At 40.7% G+C, this 21,676-nt stretch overlaps 1 protein-coding gene across 1 annotated transcript in view; it reads left to right on the top strand.

Annotated features, from left to right (window-relative positions):
* Positions 1-773: 773 nt before the first annotated feature.
* PCSK5 (proprotein convertase subtilisin/kexin type 5) overlaps positions 774-21,676 on the top strand; it is a gene marked incomplete at both ends in the record, with an annotated part of 197,944 nt that continues 177,041 nt past the window's right edge. The window contains one exon of the mRNA XM_079548178.1: positions 774-971. Coding sequence (XP_079404304.1) covers positions 774-971 — 198 coding nt within the window. The remainder of the gene's footprint in view (positions 972-21,676) is intronic.

Below are 21,676 nucleotides of genomic sequence, written 5' to 3'. Positions count from 1 at the left end.
CCGCCAGACACGAGGCCTTGCCACAGGCCTCGCACCTCTCGGCGGTTCCCGCGGCCCGGCCGGCGGAGAGGCGGCCTCCGGACCCGAAGGGAGGGAGGCGCGGGGGCGGCGGGGCCGGCAACCGCGGACCCGGCAGCGCGGCCGGGGGGCGGCGGGGCGCGGGGCCGGCGCGGCTGCCATTTCCCCTGGCCCTCGGAGCTGCCGGGCGGGCGGGAGCGAGGGCGGGAGGAGGAGGAGGAGGAGGAGAGGGAGGAGGACGGAGGGAGGGGAGAGGGAGGTGGCCGAGCCGGAGTGAACTGAGGCGCTCAGCTGCCAACACTCACACACCGCCTGCCGCTGCCGCCGCGCTGCTCCCGGGCTCCGGGCAAGAGGGGAAGGGAAGGCAGAGTAGCATAGGCGGGGGAAGTCAGAGCGGAGGGAAACGGGAGAAGGAACCTCCTCCCCGTGGCCAAAGGACTTCCATGTAGCGGGAGACAGCGGGAGAAGGCTGGCGCTCCGGAACTGTGCGAGAAGCTCTCCGAGCAAGTTACTTAATCCCTGAAGAGCAGCGGGAGGAGGGGACGGCACCGAGCTCTGTTGCCGATCGTAGTCACTATTCCCAGCCCCTCGTCGCTCGACCGCGGGCAGTTCAATGCACTATTCCAGGCTCTTTCTAGTTTCCTCCTCGGGCTAACTTCGGAGGACGCGCTGCCGCTGTCGCCCGGAGGTAAGGCGGAGAGCCTCGGAAGAAGGAAGGAGAAGTTTTGCGGGGGCTGCGCGCGGAGGAGCAGAAGATGGGCTGGAAACGCCGCTGCTTCTGGGGAGGCGGAGGCGGCGGGGACCTTCTCTGCCGGCTAACCCTGGTGTTGGGGTTCCTGCTGCCCGCCTGCAGGACGCGCCTCTACACCAACCACTGGGCTGTGCGGATAGCTGGGGGGCTGCCGGAGGCCAACCGGATAGCTAGCAAATACGGATACGTCAATATAGGACAGGTAACCCTCCTTACAACTACTTCCGAGCGAGCGGGCGGGCGGGTGAGGGACGGCCGGCTCCGGCCCCGCCGCGGGCCCCGCGCCACCCCGGCCTCCCGCGGCCGGCGGAGGTGATGCGCGGGGCAGGTAGGCAGAGCCGCGCGGGGCCGGAGCCGCGCGGGCGGTGCGCAGCGCCCCCTCCGCGGCCAGGTGCGGAGCGGGGCCGCGCTACGCGGAGCCTCCCGCGGGCGAGGAGCCGGGGGCGTGGGGCCGCGGCGGGGCTCTGCCCTCCATCGCGCTGCCTCCGCGCCGAACTTCGCGCTCCCCGCCCCTCCTCCGCCGAAAAAAATCCGAAGAGAGCGGCGCGTCCCACGGCGAGCGCGCCTGTCCCCAGCAGCCAGGACGTGGCAGCCGCCGCCGCCGCCGCCGGGGGCGTCCCGGCCCTCCCCGAGCCGGCAGGCGAGGCGGGGAGAGGTGACAGGGTGGTCCCGCGCCGCTGTCCGGAAAGGCGCCGCGGTGCCCCGGGCGGGAGCTGGCCGGGCCGGACCGCCTGCCCACTGCTCGGTCCGCAGCCTCGCTGCCGGCTCCCCGAGGAGTCGGCTCCCGGCTGCCGGCGCTGCTGGAGCGAGGCTGTGTGCAGCCCGCGGATGTTCAGCCGAAACGCACCTGAAGCCGGCCGGAGCTGGGGTCTCCCGCGGGAAAGCTCTCGGATCACGCAGATCTAGGGGCTGCGAGGGGGGAACACCCGCGTGTGGCGGCGGCGTGCGCCCTCGCTGCCGCAGCAAGCACGGCTTGGGGTGTAGCGTGTCCTGAGGTCGCTTTCTCTGACAGAGGTCGTGGCCGATATTTACGGCTCTCTGACAGCCTCAAAATGTGAGTCACCATCTCAGTGCATAGTGCTTGAACAACATCCAGTGCTGCTGCACCGTGTGTGTGAACGTCTCTGCATCTAGACTCACCACGTGAGTCAGAAGTTTAGAAGTGATCATTTACAGGTATGGAAGCTTTCCTCTCACAATGAGTTAGTTGTAAGAATACTATTGTTAACACCACTGTGTTAACACAATAGGCCTTTGGCTTCAGGGAGATCAGGGTGACACTGGTTCTGTTTGTGTGGTGAAAGGAGTTCCCACATGCTGTACCATTGACCACAAGAGTTTGGAGTCTGCACCTCAGCCATTCTCCATCATTGCAATCCTGGGTGAGGTGGTCCTGCTGTTCACAAGGTAAATATTTTGCATACAAAAAGCTGATAAGTGGTATAGGCAGCAAAGAATGCTTGAAATCAGCTATGCGTGTGCTTGGGCAGGCGGTGCCAGCTTCCTATGTGATGCATGCGGGCAGGTAGGAAATACTGCTTCCATTCAAAGACACAAAAATTCTAAAGGAAGTTTTTGTGTCAAAATTGAATGCATTTTTACGCATACAATACAGGATATGCATGAATATGAATATAAAATACAGGAATGCATGAATAACATTTGTATATTCCTATTTCAGCCTTTGTAGCACTGCAGCAAGTGACAGCAAGCTGCAGGGTTCCCTCCTTCCCCCTTCTGCCTTCCCTCACCTCATCTGGGGGGCTCAGGACTGCCTTTTTGTACCTGGCATGTCTGAGCCTCCCGCTGAGTGAAGGAAAGGACCCGGTAAGCACCCTTGGCCTTCTTATGCTTCAGTGAGGTGCCATGCACACACCTATATATATTAATAATACATACATTACTGATCAGGTGTACAGATAGGAAGGAGAGAAAATAGAGACTATAAATAATGAATAACTGGAAAATACATCACTGGATATGCAGATAAAAAAGAGCATATGTGAAGGGAATCTTTAGTTATTTTGTTGTGTAGACAGGGCAACTGCCAGTAGAGGAGTAATATAGGAAAGTCGAATGATGTGTGTATGAGAAAGAAAACATCAGCAACATTGTAAGCCAGACTGATTGGTGATTCTTTGTCTTCTGGCTGTAGCAAGCCTTCAAGTGCAAGACGCTAGGCATGTGGAAAGAAATATAACCTGTATGTATTTTTGTTGTTACACCACATTGAAGAGCTCAGCGTTCTACTATTGTACAGTCTACGTCCAAAGAAGTCTTATGCATTCACAGTCTTAGACAAAATTTCCTTTCACGACTGTCTTTTCATTATGGGCAGTTCTAAGTTTCTGGTAATTACGTGCAAAATTATCTCCAAATGTATTTCCATGGTAGCATGGCCATTGCTGTACTGGTGGTCAGTCTGCAGTAAATCTATACTTCCTTTAGTTCACAGCTAGGCCTTGTACAATTTAATTTATATTGACCTGGTTGCTAGATAGGATGGATACTTGGAGAACTCAGAGTTCATGAAGTAATTGAAATGACTGTCGTTTGACCACTTGTATCTTAACATATGAAAGTGTGGTTCAAAGTCTGTGTAAGATAGCTACGTAAGTGGCTCCAAAAATAATGACTCCTGTTTATTTCCATCTGAATGGCAAAAACACTTTAACAGTGGGGCAAACTCACAGCTACAAAACACATCACCAAGAGCTCTGCATTTTTGCCAGTGATGAACAAGACCCCGAGTGGGTGAGCTTGTGAAAATCTGTACCAGTGGAGGTGAACCACTGACACCACTGGTGAAATGTATCACCCACTGCCTCACTGTGCTCATATTTACTTTCGGATCTCTATAAATGTTCAGCAAGAATCGATGAATGCCAGTGGGTGCCATTTTTTCCACATGGCGGACTTCAGTGACACGTCTTTGCTTCATTCACACTTCCATGTCAGATGCTGTTTTGTCAGAGTGTCCTTCTGCTGCCATCTGTCTAATGGCAACAACATGTAAGGGATATTGTCAGGAAGGTGCAACCTCTGCTGCTGTCCTACCAACATCCACCTCTGACACATGGGCCAACGTAATAAAATTAAAGGTATTACTTTTGGAGCAGCCCTTTTTTATTACTACTTTAAAAAAAAAATATGAAGAAATGTATATCATTTTCTGTGAGGGTTGTCAATCACTTATAGACAGGGGAATAAGACAGTTTATATATATATATGTATATATATAGCTGTATATAAAGTGAGTAAGATAGTTTCTTTTTATAAATAGAAGTCAGAAATAGACTGAATTTATGAGTGGTGTTTGGTGGTAGCAGGCTTTATGCAGGTGCTTGGAAAAGCGGGAAATTGTTTTGCATATTACAGGAAATGTGAAAGAATATATGAGAAGGAGTAAGGATCTTTTATCTACTACTGAGAGATAATTGCAATTAATTTAAAAAAACTTGGAAGGTTTTTAAGCATTTGGAGTAAGATGTTAAAAGACATACCCTTAGCTGAATTCTCTACCACAATGCATGAAGAGAGACAAACAGTGAGCATGGTTCTATATAAGAGACAGGACTTCCCATGGTCCTTGTCTGTATACTGTGGCAGTTCAGGCCAGGCAATTAAACTTTGGTTTTGAAGATAACATCCCTTTTAGATAAACTGTAACATTGTGATTAAAGCTGAATGTGTCAGCAAGCTGTTTAATTTTGCTTGAAGAAGTTAACTATGAGTCTCATAAAAATACACATCCATAAATAATCTGAAATGGATGAAAAAACAAGTGTAATATGCAGTAAAAATATTTCTGGTTTAATTAACTTTGAGAGCTCACCTTGAAGAAAAGAAGTTCAAAAAACTAAGTCTAAGATCTAAATCAGGCTGGTCCAAAAAACTGGATTAGTAGAAGGAACCCAAAGAAGAGGTAGTGAAATTGCATACAGAAATGAGAGTTGAGCAGAGACAGCTGCAAACCAGGAACATTCCGACAATGCTTAATTTCATGATTAAAGCTGAAGGGAGTAGTGGAAAGCAGAAGAATGTTTTTGGAAGTGTTATTTTTCCCAGCTACCCTCTTAATTTTGGATGATTGCAGATGTGAGATGCTATGGGAGAGAAAGAATTTAGGGTAGGTTAGCAGTAACGCAGTTAAGAGGATGCAACATTTGGGCTGTGTTTTGTTGAGATTTAACATGGAAAGGTGCCTTAAGTTGGTCAGTGTGAACCAGATTGTAGACCCAGAAGTCATAAGCATTAGACAACATCTCCCTCTTGCTACTTGGTGCATTCTGTTCGTAAGAAACATAATTTATTGCTCCTTTTTTTGGTGCTTATGTGATTTGGAGAGTATCCAGTTGAGTGAGTCTTGAAACACCTCCTAAGGTCATTTTCACTGCCTTAGTGATGACAGAAAAACTATGAAGTCTGTTTGAATGATTGGGCAAGTCACTCAGAAACTGATGGACGAGAAGTATATTAGAAAAAGCCTTGAGATCTGCTGGTAAGCAGTGGAGAACTGTAGCTCACAGCTTCTGTACATCCCTTGCTTTCAAACTTTTCTTGTGGTCTGCATTTCTTGTGAAAGAAATTTGAAGCTTTACCTTCTTTGCTTATGGAGAAGGGGTTTTCCATTAACTCCTGGGAGACTGTAGTTTTCCAGGCTGCCTGTTCTGGTTCTTGTTTTCCTGCAAATTGCTCACTGAACTGCTCATTTTTTCTGCATTTTCCTTACTACTACCAGTGTGAAATTGGCAGTAGGTATAGCTTCTCCAAGATACCTGAATTCCTACAGTGAAACTTGTAAGGCTAGTAAGAAACTTGTAAACTAGTAAGTTAACTTTTTTGATTTATGTTTTGAAAAGCCACAGAGCAGCAATGTACACTTACTGTATTAACTGATACTTGGCTTCTTTTGGAAGATTCTGTTCCCACTTCCACTGGATGCAGGTTAAATATCAGGAAAACATGCAGTAAAACCACTTGCTGAAGTGACCACTGAGAAGAGTGGCCAGGATACCTTTCCTGGAAGACAGTGATTTTAATTGTTATAGTTAGTGCCACCATCAGCTCCTCCTTGAGCTGATATTCATATCAGTAGGCCTTCCTGACAGATCCATCCTGTGACTTCAGACTTCAGACTTGCTTACTGTTATTATCATTCCTGTGACAACTACAACTGCATTAAGGTCAATAAAGCAGATACGGTGAAGCATCAGTATAAACTACAGAACGGTTGATCCAAAGGCCTCCTGTGTCTCGCTCAGCTTTAGAATAGCACAGGCATGTAACATTGTGATTTACATGCGTAGATAAGGTGTTTGTTTTGCTTTTTTTTTCCTTTTACTGCCTGTTGCAGACATTTCTGATCTACCCTTGTGGTGTGATTTGTAGTTTTTCCAGCAAACAAATCCTTGTCTTATGTAAAAAAAAAGTCACTGCTCCCTTTGCATTAGTCTTTCAAGAAAGCAGGCTGGGCTGGCAGTCCCTCTGGGACTGTGATAAGGTAGTGTAATGCAAAGCAGCCAAGGAGTTGTAAGTTACATGCTGGATGGAGCAATTTGGGATACACCCTGTCCCCTAGCAGTTGCTTACTGACATATTTTACACTTCTGTCTTGCAGTGGCTGTACTGAGCAGACGTTTGTTTTGGAGCAAAGCGTCAGTCTCTGCCATTTGAGAAAGTTTCTTCTTCCACTGTTGGTAGCTGCTGAGTGTTATATATATTAAAGCATGTAGTATTTGTAGCATTTTGTAGAATTGGCATGAATATTATGACTGTGAGGGTATCATGGAGATTTGTTACTATACAGTGAAAGAAAGAAGCTTTCTTTTGATACAGCTATGAAAATTAAGGTATACTTATCTTTCATCTCAGTTCCCTTGGTTTTCCTCATTTTTTATAAACAGAGCTTCTCACTGGATTTAAATTTGTTTGGGTGCTAAGATATTATTGATAGCCTGAGGAAAAGAGCATCAGCTTGTGGTTGTCTTCCAAAGCATCTGAGAAGCTGGGATTGCTACTCTTTGCTACGATGCTGAAGGCTTTTGTGGACTTGAACTATTGACATCATGTTTTTCTCTTGACTACTTTATTTATATAGATAAAAGAAGAGGATCTGCAGGAGACTGGGCATGTGGGTCTCTTGTCATTTGAAACATGTGGGCTTCAAAATAACTGATGTTTTCTGGATTTGTGCTTTTCTATAAATTGTTGTTTCTTTAATTCTCTTAAAGGTGCAATAGAGAATGAGAAACAAAGATCTGGTAGCCTGAAGGAGATAGAAGAATGGAAGAGGTCATGATAACTCATCTGTGCCTCCAAAAAGGGAGTGAAATGCTGTGTTAATTACTATAGGAATACATCTCCTTCTATTTCTTTTTCTTCCTTAAATCTAGGCAATGGATGAGGATGAGACAGCACTTTTCCAAAGCATACCTTTCCCCTTCTGTAATCTTTCTTTTCTGATCTTTCCAGGTTACAGTGGCCTACTCCCTTCTTACAGGTGACAGACTACCCTTTTCTTCCATTTCCCTGCCTGAGAGGAATACATTTACAGAAAAAGATTCCTGAGCATGCTGTGTTGAGGGATGGCCCAGAAGCCACTGTTAGATAACACAGTTTTATTTTTTAGGTAATGCAAATGTGATTTGCTGAATGGTATTTTTTGTTGGGAGTTTCCAAACTGAATGACAGCAAATCAAACAAATTGCTAATAAATATTAGCTCTGTACAAACTTGAAGTTCCAGTGGTGGCAGAGAGAAGATATTATGTAAGAAGATCAATCGATCAGCAAGAATAGGCTATTTTCCATTTTTCCAAATCTGTTCCTGATGTGAAGCAAAAAGAAATTTTGCGAATAAATAGCAGAACTTGTTAGACTAGGAATGTATTCAGCAGAGTGAAAACAATCTTGTGCTAAGATGTAGGACCTAAAATAAGGTTATTCTGTTTAGCAAGGGTTAGAATTTTCTACCATGATTTCTACCATATCACATAGATGACTCAAAAGACTGTGATAGGCTTCTATGTGCAAAGAATTGCAGCTACTGAGCAGTAGTAGTCTAGACACTTAAGAGAAAAGCCTCTGTAGTCATGACATTGAAACAGAATGCACTCTTAACACAAGTTAACAGCTGCAATAAGTTCAATGAAGTCTTTAGAACCACTGTTACAAGTGCCAGGACCTAGCGTATTAAAAAAAAAACAACAGAGGTGGGTGTACTCCAGACTATATACACATGCATATAGAGTGGGGTTGCAGAGATACAGCAGAGAAAATTTAATTCTCTCCTACTTGCGGCAACAAAAAGTAAATCTAGGGACTCATAGAGAATAACCACCAGTTAGACAAATGTTTGGAAAATATAAGCACAAAGACAGTATGCTCACATGACACAAAAACATAATGCCAGTATGTACTGGAGAATACAAAGGGTATGCCATGTCTAATTACTTCATACTTAGCAGTTGTTCTCTTGTCAGTGCAGTTAAAAATGAGAAAGAGAAGGGAGAGAGAGCAGAACATCCTACTGCTAAATGTGAGCTTTCATTAAGAGCTGGATGAAGAATAAGATGTGCTAAATGGGTTCTGGTTATGGAGGCAATCTAATAGCCTTCATATGCTGTTGTAAAATGAGGGAAGATGAGAATCTGGTTTTACAGCATAGTAGTCAGGCTACAAATTATGTGATGATTTTTTATTTAAAGCCCCTAGGCAAACACACACTAAATTATACTTTTGAGAATAACAATTAGTTGCAAACCCAATTTTCAGATGGCAATGTTTGTGGGAACTCCTTTCCAACAAAATGTATAAGTAAGTGGACCAGGCTAGATGAAAATGGAGGAAGAAATCAGTAAAATATTTAATGAAAATGAGCAGTATATCATACATCTGGTACTTAATGGCTGACAGCTGTAGAAATGAAGGGCTCCTGAGGGAGATCTCTGGAGATCAGCTTGTCCATTTCCTTGTCCTCCAGGAGAGCCAGCTATGTCTGTGTCTTTTGTGGCAGATACTTAGCCAGTTTTCAAATGTCTCCAATGAAGAAGTTCCATAATGCCAGGGCACGGCTGCTTATAGTAGCTCATTATACTCTTCACTTGTCTGAAGTCTAAGCTACAGTTGTCTTCCTTGAGCTCAAAGCCTGTCTCAAATGTAAAGGGAAGCATATCAGAAAAGTCACAGTGTTCAATTTTTTCTGCCACCTATTTTTGTCTTTTTTTTTCATCCGAGCCCAGTTCTTACCTTTGTTTCACATAGGTCGTGGTTTCACTGATTAGTCTTGCTGCTTGGTCTTTCTGAGTCTTGTCTTTTTAAGTGAACTGCATCTTTCTGAGAAAGGAATTGCTACAGCTTTGCAGAGGAGTAAAGCATAAGGATTCCTTCAGGAGTCTGAGGGACAGCACTGCGTTTTGTGTAACCCATTTCTTTTCTGTATGTTGACTTTGTTAATCAAGTAGTACTTGAAGATAGCCACAGTTTGCCTTTTGCAAAACTCAACATTATTATGAAAATAGAAGGAATATTGGATGGAACTGTACCATCAATCATTCCTATTATAAACCTTAAAAGATCCATAGATTTTTTTTTCCCCCATGGTTTTTAAACAAATCTAGAACTAGTAGGTTTTCTAAATGGTTATGTTACTTGTCCTCAGTCTAGAAAGCTTTGTCCCTTCGTCCCTTCATCCCTTCCTCCTTTCTTCTATTTCTGTCATTCTTTTTCTAAGACATGGCCGATATACTTCTGTGTGTTCACGTGCTTAAGTAGTTAAGTACTTTGTCTGTTTCTCGAGCACATTTGCAGGGGGAACCAGCCTTTGTTTTTGCTACTAGCTTCTGATTTCCTGTTAGAAGATTGGTTTCCAGTTCCCATGGCCAGCCTATTAAAAGTATTTTAATTGAAATGTGTTTGCCTTGACCAGAAAAGGTGGCCAGTTTGTTCACAGCCTCCCCACTGCTTTGTACAGGGTCATAAATAATTCTCATAACTTTGTCAGACAAGATAATGCCAGCATTGCATTTGCATGTTTTGCAGCTGTGTTCTCTGGTTCTGTATTTAACCAGTCTGTCTTCCTTTCCAAATGATGAATTGTAAAGTATAGAGATACATATGTCAGCCGTGGAGCTGAATAAATCTTCTGACCCTTACTGAGAAGCTATGGTGTTCCTTGTCACCTGCCAGACACAGGAAAATGTATGGTAAATAGAAACCTATTTTCCAGAGTTGTATGGCTTACGCCAGTAAATGATTATTTGGCAACATGTTAGACCCAGTTTGATTGGTATTTGCTCAGTGAAAAACTCTTTAGAATGAAACTGTAAGCAGATACGGCAAGAGTAGAAGGGTATCAGAGCTACGCCATGAAATCTTGCCAGAATAGGTTGTTGTGGAAATTCTTGCAGATTACATGATGGTGCAAGATGGAGATAAGATTGTAAAATGCACATTAGCCAGGCGCAATCATGGATCATGCAGGACCAAACCAGTCAGGAAAGAAAGAATTGTCCATGCAGACCCTTCCACTTAGGAGGATTCTGCTCCCTGGGTGATAGCATATGTTTATGAGCAAGTGAGGAATTTCTAACAGCAAAAGACCGTTTTTCATCAAGTTAAGGCTTTTCTCTCTTCTCTTTCTTTTTCAGAGATGTTTTTGTGTCAGTGCGGAATAGGCCTCAGGTGTTTTTATTTCAAGGCTTCCAGGGCCAAACTGAAGTTACAGAGATGTTTCAAGTCATGTTTAGAACTTTTGATACATTCTGGTACTCTGTTTTGTTTTACCTGAAATAAAAACGCCAAGTTTTATACAAGAGTGAGTGCTTAGTAGGCAGTGAATATGTTACTGACTAGTGCTGTATGGTTGAAATTCAAGCTTACAACATGGAGAATGTTCTTTTTTTAAAAAACATTTAGCTTAATCAACAGTAGCATATAGCCTTCCCTCTGGATAAACCAGGAGAATAAATTTTTACTTTTACGGATTTTGTTCTTTATAAAGCATGTTAACACAGTAACCTGATGTCTTGAAAACACACAGCAAAGAAAATGCACACTGTGTTGCTACACCTTTGAAGCCAATAGTATGACATCTAGGACATAGGAAAGTATTTTGTATAACTTTTTTGTTCATGTAAACAGCCTTTATTCAAAGACTTGTAGGGACACAAGGCCATTTTGGGTCAGTCAGAAGACCCATCTAGCCTGATTGTCTATGGCAATGGCGTTAAATTAATGTTTGCGGGAGGGGAGGAATAAAGCACCTAATCATAGTCCCTTGATTGTTTTCAGCTCAGGAACCTAATGTGGATGTGGTTTCTGTGTACTTAGAAATCCTTGATTTTTTCTTTTTATCCAGATGCTTGTCCAGTTTCTGAAATAAAAGTAAACTGTCAGCATCCATAATATTATTTATGAAGTATTTTATTTGCTCTTTCACTGTTTGAAGAACCACTTCTTTTCTGCTCGCTTTGGACCTGACTCCTGTTAGCTTTGTTTGATGGCTATTAAAAGAGGCAGTGAAAGTTGATCTCTGTTCACTCTCCTTAAGCTGTACATAGTTTTTTGGATTTCTGACATTTCTCCCTTAATTATCTCTTCTGTAGAATGAGGAATCTTACTTATTCCCCACATATAAGGTGTTTTTATTATCCCTTATCTCCCACTTGGAAACTTTGGTAACTCTGCCATCAGGCGTCTTTGAATAGAAAGGACCAGAACTGCAGACTCTACTCAAAGTGTCAGAATCTTTGATGGTACTGGGTAGCTCAGAATACTACGTATTAATGTGATTTTAGATGTATACATCAGATAAATCTACATGTGTACACACTGGATTTAATTTGCTGTCTGTTGCTGTCACTGAAATTTACAGGATCCTTCTGCAACTCATGTGAAGCAGCTATAGTCTTTCTGTGATTGTTGACAATAGCTGACATCTACATCTCATTGCTCAGTTCCTTTTCCCTGTCATTTTTCATGAAATAGAATAGAAAATGTTCTTGCACAGACCCCAGAGGAACTCTAGCAGGAACTGCTTCCACTGTACGAAGTTAATTTTTTTAATAAAGAATGAATTACTCCTAACATATATTTTCAATACTCTAACCAATTGTTTAGTTTTGCAGGGACATTATGGCACTTAATTTCCAAAAAACTTTTTGTGAAAAATTTTGTCAATGCCTTTTGGAAGTCCAGAGAGAATTCTCCGGCCATCTTATCAGCACACTTGACCTGTTCAAAAAATGTTAATTGTTTGTATGGCAGAATTTGCCTCTGTCAGACACTTTTTGAAAGGATAACTTTTTAATCCAAATGTCCATTAATTCTTCTATTACCATTCCTTCTCATTCACTTCTTAGTGACTTGCAAGTCCCAAGTGCTTCAGATTGCTATTCAGAATTGACTTTAATTGGTCATTCAGTTGCCCTGAAATGTAAAAACGATTTTTAAGGGAGAAATTTCATGCCACTGCTGTTATAGTTTTCAGTTATTTCTGATTACTGCTGTATCATCTTTATTCCTTCCGAACTCTGAACTGTAAGATATTTGAAGTGCCATGCCCCAAGTAGCTCATCTCATCTGAACCAAAGTAAGTAAATCAATCTGATGCTAAACTTTGAGAAATCTTTGATGTTCTGTGAGTATAGTGGACTCCATCCAGTGAGCCACGTGTGAATGAATAGCAGTGGCAGGGTTTTAAGCTACAGAAGTTCTCCTGCCTCTCTTGGGAGTGAGTAACTGAGTTTCCCTGCAGGAACGGGCTATGGAATGAGCTCTGTGTTCTCTCAGCCAGCCAACCACCCCCATCCTGTGCACAGAGCAGTAGTTTTGCCAGTGGGGAGTAGAGAGGAGCCAGCACAGATACCTGGTATTACAGCTCAGATTAGATTTTTCTGCAGTTGAAGGAAAACACTTCTCTCAATGGACCTCTGAGAGTGTCTGAAATTTAGCTCAGCAAGGGATTTTATTGCAATGTGTAAAGGTCTCAACTGCCTTTTAGCATGAATATTAGAAATGTACTTGCAGGTCCTTTCATTGTATCAGTGTCTGATAGAGTTATCCTGTCACTGCCACTCAGCTCCAGCCCCAACTAGCACTGCAGTATTAAATTTGACACTGTTTTCTTCTTGAGATATTCCATTTTACTACATTCTCAGCCAAATTTTTCACCTCCTTTGGACATAAAGCACAATGTTAGGATAATTTTGTTCACTGCTTTTATTTGAAATACAAGTAATTTGCAGAGACGGAATGACAGAATTCATGTGAATTCCTTGATTCTCTGTCACACACCCATCTTAGCATTACTGCCACTCCGCCTTTCTGCCTCTCTGATCAAGCAGATCTTCAATTAGGGGAGTTTAAATATCCTTCATCATTGACAGACCCCTCCTGATAGTTCTTAGGCCAGTATGTGGTGCTGGTGCCCAGCTGAAAAGTCACAAAACCATCGCCTGGGAAAAAATGATAAATGGAAGAAAGCAGGGTTGCTGAGACTTGTTTTCTAAAAGAGTTAACTGTCTCATGTCTTCTTCAGAGGCAACTATGCACATCTTATCAATAAATGGTTATACCATTGCAACAGGCTGCTCTTTTGGAAGCTCTGTTAGGCAGAAATACCATTTCCATCTTGCGAAATCCAAATGATGTCTGGGAACTGGGAATATTAGTCTGACACATTTAACTTCACAGTGAGCAGTTCTAGCAGTTATTATAATGGAATTAAATTTGTGTTGATTTCTTAATGTTTCTGACCTTGTAGGACTGGTGTGGCACAGAAACCAACGTTTCAAAATGGAAACATAAATCTATTTATAAAAAAGAGAATACACAGCTTTATCTAATTCATTACTACCATTCTAGCTGATGAACTTTTCCCTGTTTCAGGGAATTTGGCATTAATATGACAGATGTGCAATGGGGATGTTTTTCCTTTCACTGAGAAATGTAGCTGAGCCTTCACCCAGCCCTTGGATATTCTGAGTCTGCTCTCCAAACAGGAAAGCCACCAAGGAATAGTGCTTGAATGTGCAAAATGAATGTTATATGAAAGCTTTGACCTGAAGCTTGTCATTGATTTTCACAAATTTAGATACTTCATCATGAGGTACAGTTGGCTCTCAGTTCTACTTGACTTTTATCTGAACTTTAGTTTAAAGCTGGTATGGGAGCTTAGGCACTAGGATGATAACCTAACATTTAAACCTTATTCCTCATTGATGTCTGGATTCAAGACAGTTGAGTTTGTTAATTAAGTGCTTATTGCAGCTCCCAGTTAACACAGTGGAAGATTCCACGTATTCCAGTCAAAGCTGAACTTAACTTTAATAGCTTTTTCACCCAACATGGAAGCTGATAGAGCAGGAGAGACCTGTATATTTCTAAATTAATGCACTGTATTTTTTCTGTTGTGATTGGAGATTACTACTCTCAGTAGAATCATACCTGACTATGGACAGAGTTAACAGAAGTAATCTTTTTTTTTTTTTTTTTTTAGAAACCCTCACTAAACTAGTTGTGATGACGTTTTATTTCATACACATTTTGAATGCTACGTGACACATTGATTTTGGTGATTGTTTTTGATTTGTTATTTGCTTTTTCTTTACATGTGCTTGTAGATCTTGTCAAAGAGAGATTTTCCTGAATTATTAAACCTCAGAAATGAAAAAAATCCCCTTCAGAAAATGTCACTTATATGAATAATTGTTGTTCAAGATGTCTTATCAAAATCAATGAGGTTACACGTGAATGTGGAGTTTGCTTATATAATTGATAGTTACTGGCAACTCATTCTTATACAAAACAGTATAAATTTTGTATAGCACCAGCACTGATGAAAAAAGATTGGTGAATGTATCAGTCTTGTGCCTGGTTCTGTACAGACTGTGTGTTTATCTGTGTTTGGTTAAGCCTGCTGTACAGAGTGGTAGGTCATCAGACTTTGTTACAGTACAAAGTTGAAGAAGTATGCTGTAGGTTTGCTGTAAAAGAGCATTGGATTTAGTGCCTACACATACCAAATAGATGAACTTGACTCAGTCCTAGGTATTCCCGTGAGTCACTTCTTTATTACTCTTCTGTAAATTATATTGGTGATAGAGGAGGAAATTACTTAAATCGAGTCTCATGAGAAAGTCAGTTAAATGAAAACATTGTACTTACTAGGACCAGTGAGACCTGAATTCAGATTTGTAAGACAAAGTACAGTGTGAAAAGGTTTATTGCTGGCAATATAAATGTTCACTGGAAACAGTAAGACTACTGTAGGTCAATGCATTAGTCATTTTGAATGTTATAAACTCTCTTGCTATTAATGTGCTTAAGAGTTTTATACTGATGTTTAAACAACTGAATAGAGATATAAGAGAGCATCTAACATGGTGCCCAGTTTTTAAATCTTTTACACATAAAAGTATTCCCATTGGATTTGATTTCCCTTGATTTATGCCTCTTAAATTCCATTAGCTTCAACAGAGTTATTCCTGATTTACGGTTTTGTAAATGAGAAGGCACTTGATCCTACCAGGACTGGTCAGGTGTTTACAAGTTTCAGGACAGGGACAATGGTTATTAAATATTTTATAATCAGGATTTAAAAGGAATATGAACATTCTTTGTTGTGAAACTTCTCTTGCTGTGGTATTTTGTTAGAAAAAAACCCATCTATTTATTAACTATACTTTTCATTCATGTCTGGAGTAGTGGTGTCAGAACTTTGTCAAACTACGTTATTCTGTTGTAATTGCGTATCAGAGAGTATAGATTAGAGGAAACCAGTAATACAGTTCAAAGTAGCTAATAAGATAGAGTTCAGTTTGCTATTTAAATAAACATTCACGGTGTGGCATGAGTATCTGTCTTCTTTCTCTCATTGTCATTTTTATGTTTGTTCAGTAAAACAATATGAAGTAGAATTGGAAGTCAATAAAACAATGGCAAAGCTTGTTTCAGGCAATGCAGTATATATCATTTAGTTATTTTATGTTACAGAGTACTGAGTTAGTAAAGGAGAAAAAAATTCAGAACACAGTGGACCGCTCAGAATGCTAAAGGTATTTGTTTCCTATTCATATATGCTCATGGGGGCTGTTTACTGAAACAAACATTACCATATCGCCTAACAGCTTTGCAAATACAAACAACATTTGTCATAGTTTGAACTTATAATGGATGAGGGTATATAGCTGTGGTGGAGTCTCTTTAAATGCTGGAAAGGTTAAACTTGTTCTTACAGAAGAAAATATATACACTGCTCCTTGCACTCATTTTAACTTACAGAAATGAGGCAGTGACTCATTGGGCTTTACAAAAGGGCATGATCTATCAGTTTACATTGCACTGCTTTGTGTTTTGTAAAGAAACAATAGAAAAGATTAATGGGAAAGGAGTGAGTAATTGATTTCCTTTTGAGAATTTTCATGAAATGCTTAATGTTGCCCTGGAACTGAAAACCAATGATCACAGGTTGCTGAGCAACCTTGTTTTGCTTTATTTGATAGGGACGTGAACTTGCCAGTTGCTGTGATGCCTCCTTAGAACTCTCAGAGGCACTGGGATTGCAATTTTTAAAAGCCCATAGTTGTACTTGGATTGTAAAATTTCATGACAGATGTGGAAATGGCTTCCTTCCCCATCTCTCACCAGCTACTTCAGACTAACACCTCCCTTGTAAGACCAAACATGCAATTCAATCCCACTCTCACAAAACAAAAAGCAAAAACAGAGCTCTGCGTTCATAAATTTTTAGCTACTTATTTGAACATTATTCTTACAGTCAAAACCTTCTGGTCAGTCCTAGACAGGAGATACATTTAACCTTTACTGACATTGCAACTACTGTGGTGAAAATTCTGCTGATTTGGAGTTGAATAGTCAGTGTAGAGTCCTGATATCTACCAGCTGCTACATCTTATTCTTTCTCTGCTTAACACTAAGGGCACATGTTTGTGTCCTTGTCTCTCAGGAGGAGGTATTGTACAGCAAGGATCAGAGGGTGCACAGTTTTCTGCTTTTAGTGGTAGAGTAGTAGTATTGTTTATAATTAAATGTGATCAAATGTGTAAGGAGTTTTATTTTAAAGAAAATCAGCTAACCACTCTCATAACTCCATTGGTAAGACAGGAAGGTCTTCGTTCTAAAATCTACAGGATTTGAATGAATGTATAATCCAAAAAAGCTGCCACAATCCTCTTTGGAAGGATTTTTCATCCTGTTTAGCAGGGTAGATTAAATCAGTAATTCTTAGTGTGATTGAGTGTGTATTAGAATAAAGCTATTGATACTGTTCTGATTTTTATCTTTTTAATATCAGAACTTATTTTATGTGTTCATATTAATTCTCAAGACCAGCGACCTTCCTATACCTTGATACTCTCCTATTCTTGCAAAGATAGCTGTACTAAAACTTGGTTGTGTTGCAAGTCAAAACATTTATTTTTTGATGAAACAAAACATTTTCCATTGCTTTTTTTCTTTTAAGTTTTTTGTTTGTTTGTTTGTTTTTTACTTTTCTGTTTCCCTCAGGAATAAGCTAAATAAGGTTATCAAGTGATAATTGAAGTATTGAAATCCCCCAAAGCTAAATTTCTTTTGGCATTATTTATTTTATCATACAGCTGTACAAAGTAAGCTGTATGCAGAAAGTATGATTTATGGGGTTTTGTGCAGTGTACCCAAAATTCAGAGAAGTTATTAATCAATTACTAATTGCAAAGGAAAATTATTGTGCTTGGCACTGCTAAGTACATTACTAAATATATTTAGAGTTGAACGTTTCTCTATTTACGGAAGTGGAATGTTGGAATTGTAAAAAACAGTTTAGAGTAAGACAACTGATTTAGAATTTTGTGGGAGCAACTAGAAAAAATAATGTCTGCTACTTTGTTATGTTGGCCCATGATGTTGGAGGTGGACCTTGTAGTTTCTGTAGAACTAAAAAGGCAGCAGTACTTCTGGAGTGACATACATACATTTGAATTTAAATTGTAATTTGAGTTACAATTTAATTATGGCTTAGAATTAATACTTTAAATACATTCAGGCTATGTTCTAGAACCCAGCAGAAAGCTTTGAAAAGAAAACCTATTAAAAAATGAGTATTTTTGTAGCAGTAATCCACATTGGAATATGTTTGGTTACAGTCTTTTTTTTTTTTTTTTTTTTTTCTCCCTGAGAATGTTAAAGCTTTCTAACATGTACATCAGGACTCAAATTGGTATTAAAATTTTCAAAAAGACTTAGAAAAAAACTCAGCTTTGATACAGGTTTAGGATGATATCAGGAATTAAAATAGAACTGCGTTTTTTTTTTTTATTATCATTATTTTATTTTTTTATCCTACTAATTAAATCACCTGAAAAGTTAAAATAGGTGGGTTGCTCCGTAAGTAATGCCTCCTGTTTATTTCCGTGGAAACAACAACAGATTCATAGAGTACAATGACACTAATTGATAGAGTAAATTCAGAACTACAGAGTACTGGTTTTCAACACTGTCACCATGGTTAGCTGTCCATTTTCATCAGCAAAGAACTTGAGCCTGCCTGCCACGCTCATAAAAATCTGCATCAGCAATTTCCCACTGTCACTGCTACAACTACTGATACTCACCATCCACCACCTCACTATGCACACATCCAGTGTTTGGTCTTCACAAATGTTCAGTAAGTGTTGATGAATGCCAGTGGCTTCCATTTTTTCTGCATGGGGGAATTCAGTGACACACCTTTGCTCCATATGCTCTTTCATGTCAGATGCCATCTGTCACACAGCAACAATATATAATGAAATATAATGAAAAGATTCAACACCTACTGCCATTCCACCCACATCCACCTTTTGGTGTCTCAAGCCAAAACAGTAGACATTACTTTTGGAGTAGCATGCATATTGCTTTATTTTGCTTCTTCCAGTGGAAGTTTTAGTGTGGCAACAGAATGTAAGGAAGAGCAGTAGCATTCTTAACTAAAAGAGCAATATTCAGAGCTACTTTATTTTGGTGGCTTTGGTATTCATTTTTGATATTGACTGTTTAGAAATTCAGCTGTACTTTTCTAGTTCACAAATGCCCAGACAAGTAAGAGTAGCAGAAACACAAAGGAGAAACACAGAAGTCAAGAATGGCATCTGTTAATTCAGTGAAGTTGTGCATTTTTCTCCTAATTCGAACAGAAGGAGAGGGTAAAGTCCTAGTACATTCCTAACATATGGAAAGACACAACTTGATTTATTTATATGGAAAACATGATGTTTCTGTTATAATGGTAATGTGGTTTAGTTTATTTGCCCGTGTTGAGTTTTGTTTGTTGATCATATGCTGATGGTTCAGGAGGGATTTTCATTTTTCTTGCTGAACTTCTCTGTCTTCCAGGAAGAAGATTTTAAGAAACAGGGCAAGCGCTGTTGATTACTGTGTAGCTTTTTTTTTTTTTTCATGGAGTTGATGTTGGTTAGTGTTTCATTGTATCTGAACTTCCATCTTGGAGACCTGAAAAATGTTTCCAGAAGGCAGGAGTAGCACAGGAGGGGTAAACATCAGGTCAAGTCCAGCTTGAGATGGGCGGCATTGCTCTGAAATGGCAAAATTAATTTGCAGTTCACTTTGTAGCAGTTCCCTTTGCAGCCATAAAAAGGGAAAATACAAAAGGGAACATGGGAGGAGTGCAGATACAAAATGGCAAGTGAGGAGGGCTGCTCCAGAAGTAATGCCTCCTATTTTATGTTGTCTCACAGTGTCAGGCATGGGTGTTGGTGGGATAGCGGTACAGGTTGAACTTTCCTGGCAGTATTCCATTACATGTTGTTGCTCTGAAACAGATGGCAGCAGAGGGACAGTCTGACAAAATGGTGTCTGCCATGGAAGTGCATATGAAGTAGATGGAGGTGCATCACTGAATTCCTCTGTGGGGAAAAAATGGCACCCATTGCCATTCATCAACACTCACTGAATGTTGATGGAGACCAAACAGCGGATGTGAGCCCAGTGAGGTGGTAGATGGTATATTTCAGCTGTGGCGACAGTGACAGTGGTTCCCTTTCACTGGTGCAGACTTTTATGAGCATGGTGTGCAGGCTCTTGTTCGTGGCTGGTGAAAACGCACAGCTCACAGTGATGGCTATGTTAAAAAATAGAGTGTTTCGAAAACTTGTGTTTTATAACTGACAATTTGCTTTATTAAACTGTGTCATTGTGCTCTCCGTATTTGTCACAATTTCCAAATATATAAATAGGAGGCATTACTTTTGAAGTGACTTTCCCAGGTTATTCCTACCTCAACCATATACAGAGCTGGAGCATAGCTAGGCTTTTGGCGTAGTCTGAGTGAAGTCTGAGGTGATACTGTGTGTTCATACCAACATCACCTTGCTTCTTATACTACTTGAAACTCTTCTTGTTCATAAAGTTTGGAATCACTGCAAGTGCCCTTTATTTTCTCCCATCCAGTAGATTCGTGTAATGTGCGGATTATCTCTTATACAGAAACTCAGTATTATTATTTTCGTCCTTCGTACTTGACCTCAGAGTAGTATTATCTTGCTTCTACAGCTCAAGTTAAGACCATAGTTTTCAGCACTGTTGGTGGCTTTTGCTTGCTTTTTGCTAGTGTTTAAGAAGATGTTTCAACTCATGCAGGATAGTGAAGGGTATTACTCCTTCACTATCTCCTGTATGGGCGTATCTCCTGTATGGAGACTAGCTAACAGCTTAAATATTTGGACAGAGACCTCTTCTTACAGGTTGGAATTTTAGCTTCTAGGTTGAGTTAGTTCCTGATAGCCCGTGTTTCTCTCCAAAATATTGCATATATTGCTCTGTATTGCCCTATATTGTTCTGAATTGAAAGGGAGCCAGTTGTCCACCTCACTGTAGTGTAGCATATGTGGGCAAACCTTGCCATTGTTTCTTCTATATCACATATAATAAGTTAAATTCACTATTCTGATGACCAAAAAAATAAAATAAAATAAAATTAGAGGTTATAATTTTGAGATAAAAGCCCCCATCTCAGTCTGCAGGCCAGAGGAGAGAGCAGCTTTGAGCCACCCTTTTGATAATTTTTCTTCCAGCCTCAGCTTGGCAGAGATTTGTCAGTGCTGTCTCAGCAGGGGTACTCGGGGCAAGAGAGAAGAAGGTTAGTAAAGTGTGGTTGCTGTAGTGCAGTATTTTACAGGAGAAAACAAATGAAAAACAGTGTACAGTTTTGCAGCTCTTGGAGCACAAGGTTCCAGGCCTTGGGTGAACATGCCCTTTACAGGTATGAATGTTTTAGTTTGAGTAGGTCTATGAATAACTAATAGCATTTGCACTGCTCTCTGAACATTGTGATTAGAACCCTGGTTATGAAATATGTGATACTTCTTAACTGTGTAGAGACAAAAGAATGAAAAGAAGTTTCCTTCAGTAGCAATAAACCTGTTTTAATCTGTGGATAAAAATGAGCCAAGAGAAAACAGAATTTAGAGCTGTGGCTACACACCTTCCATGTGCACCAAAGAAGCATAAACAGTATTGTAATCTGTGTCAATGTTTTGTTCTATTAGAATGCTTTTTGGTACTCTGTTGGCTTCACTGGTATGTGATGCAAGGAAAAAATCAGAGGTAATATCAACACATTGTTTCAACCTTCTCGGACTGAATTGTGTTAATTTTTTCTCTGAAACATCATTTCCTCTGCACTTTCTTCTGTGACACATAAAACGCTAAAAAAAAAAACAAACAGTTCTATATTTCACTAAATAAGAAATTGTTGGAAAAGTATCTCTTCTGTTCCTTTCCATAAGTTTGAAGAACTCATCTGCTCATATTCTGCTGCATGGAAGTTTCAGTTGTAGTTTCAGAGCTTAATCATATCTGTCAGTTTGGTGATCATAAATAGATACTTAATGTACATTTAACTGGCAAC

Source organism: Tetrao urogallus (genome assembly GCF_951394365.1).
Source record: "Tetrao urogallus genome assembly, chromosome: Z".
Lineage (NCBI taxonomy): Eukaryota > Metazoa > Chordata > Aves > Galliformes > Phasianidae > Tetrao > Tetrao urogallus.
This window is presented reverse-complemented; position numbering and strand designations above follow the sequence as displayed.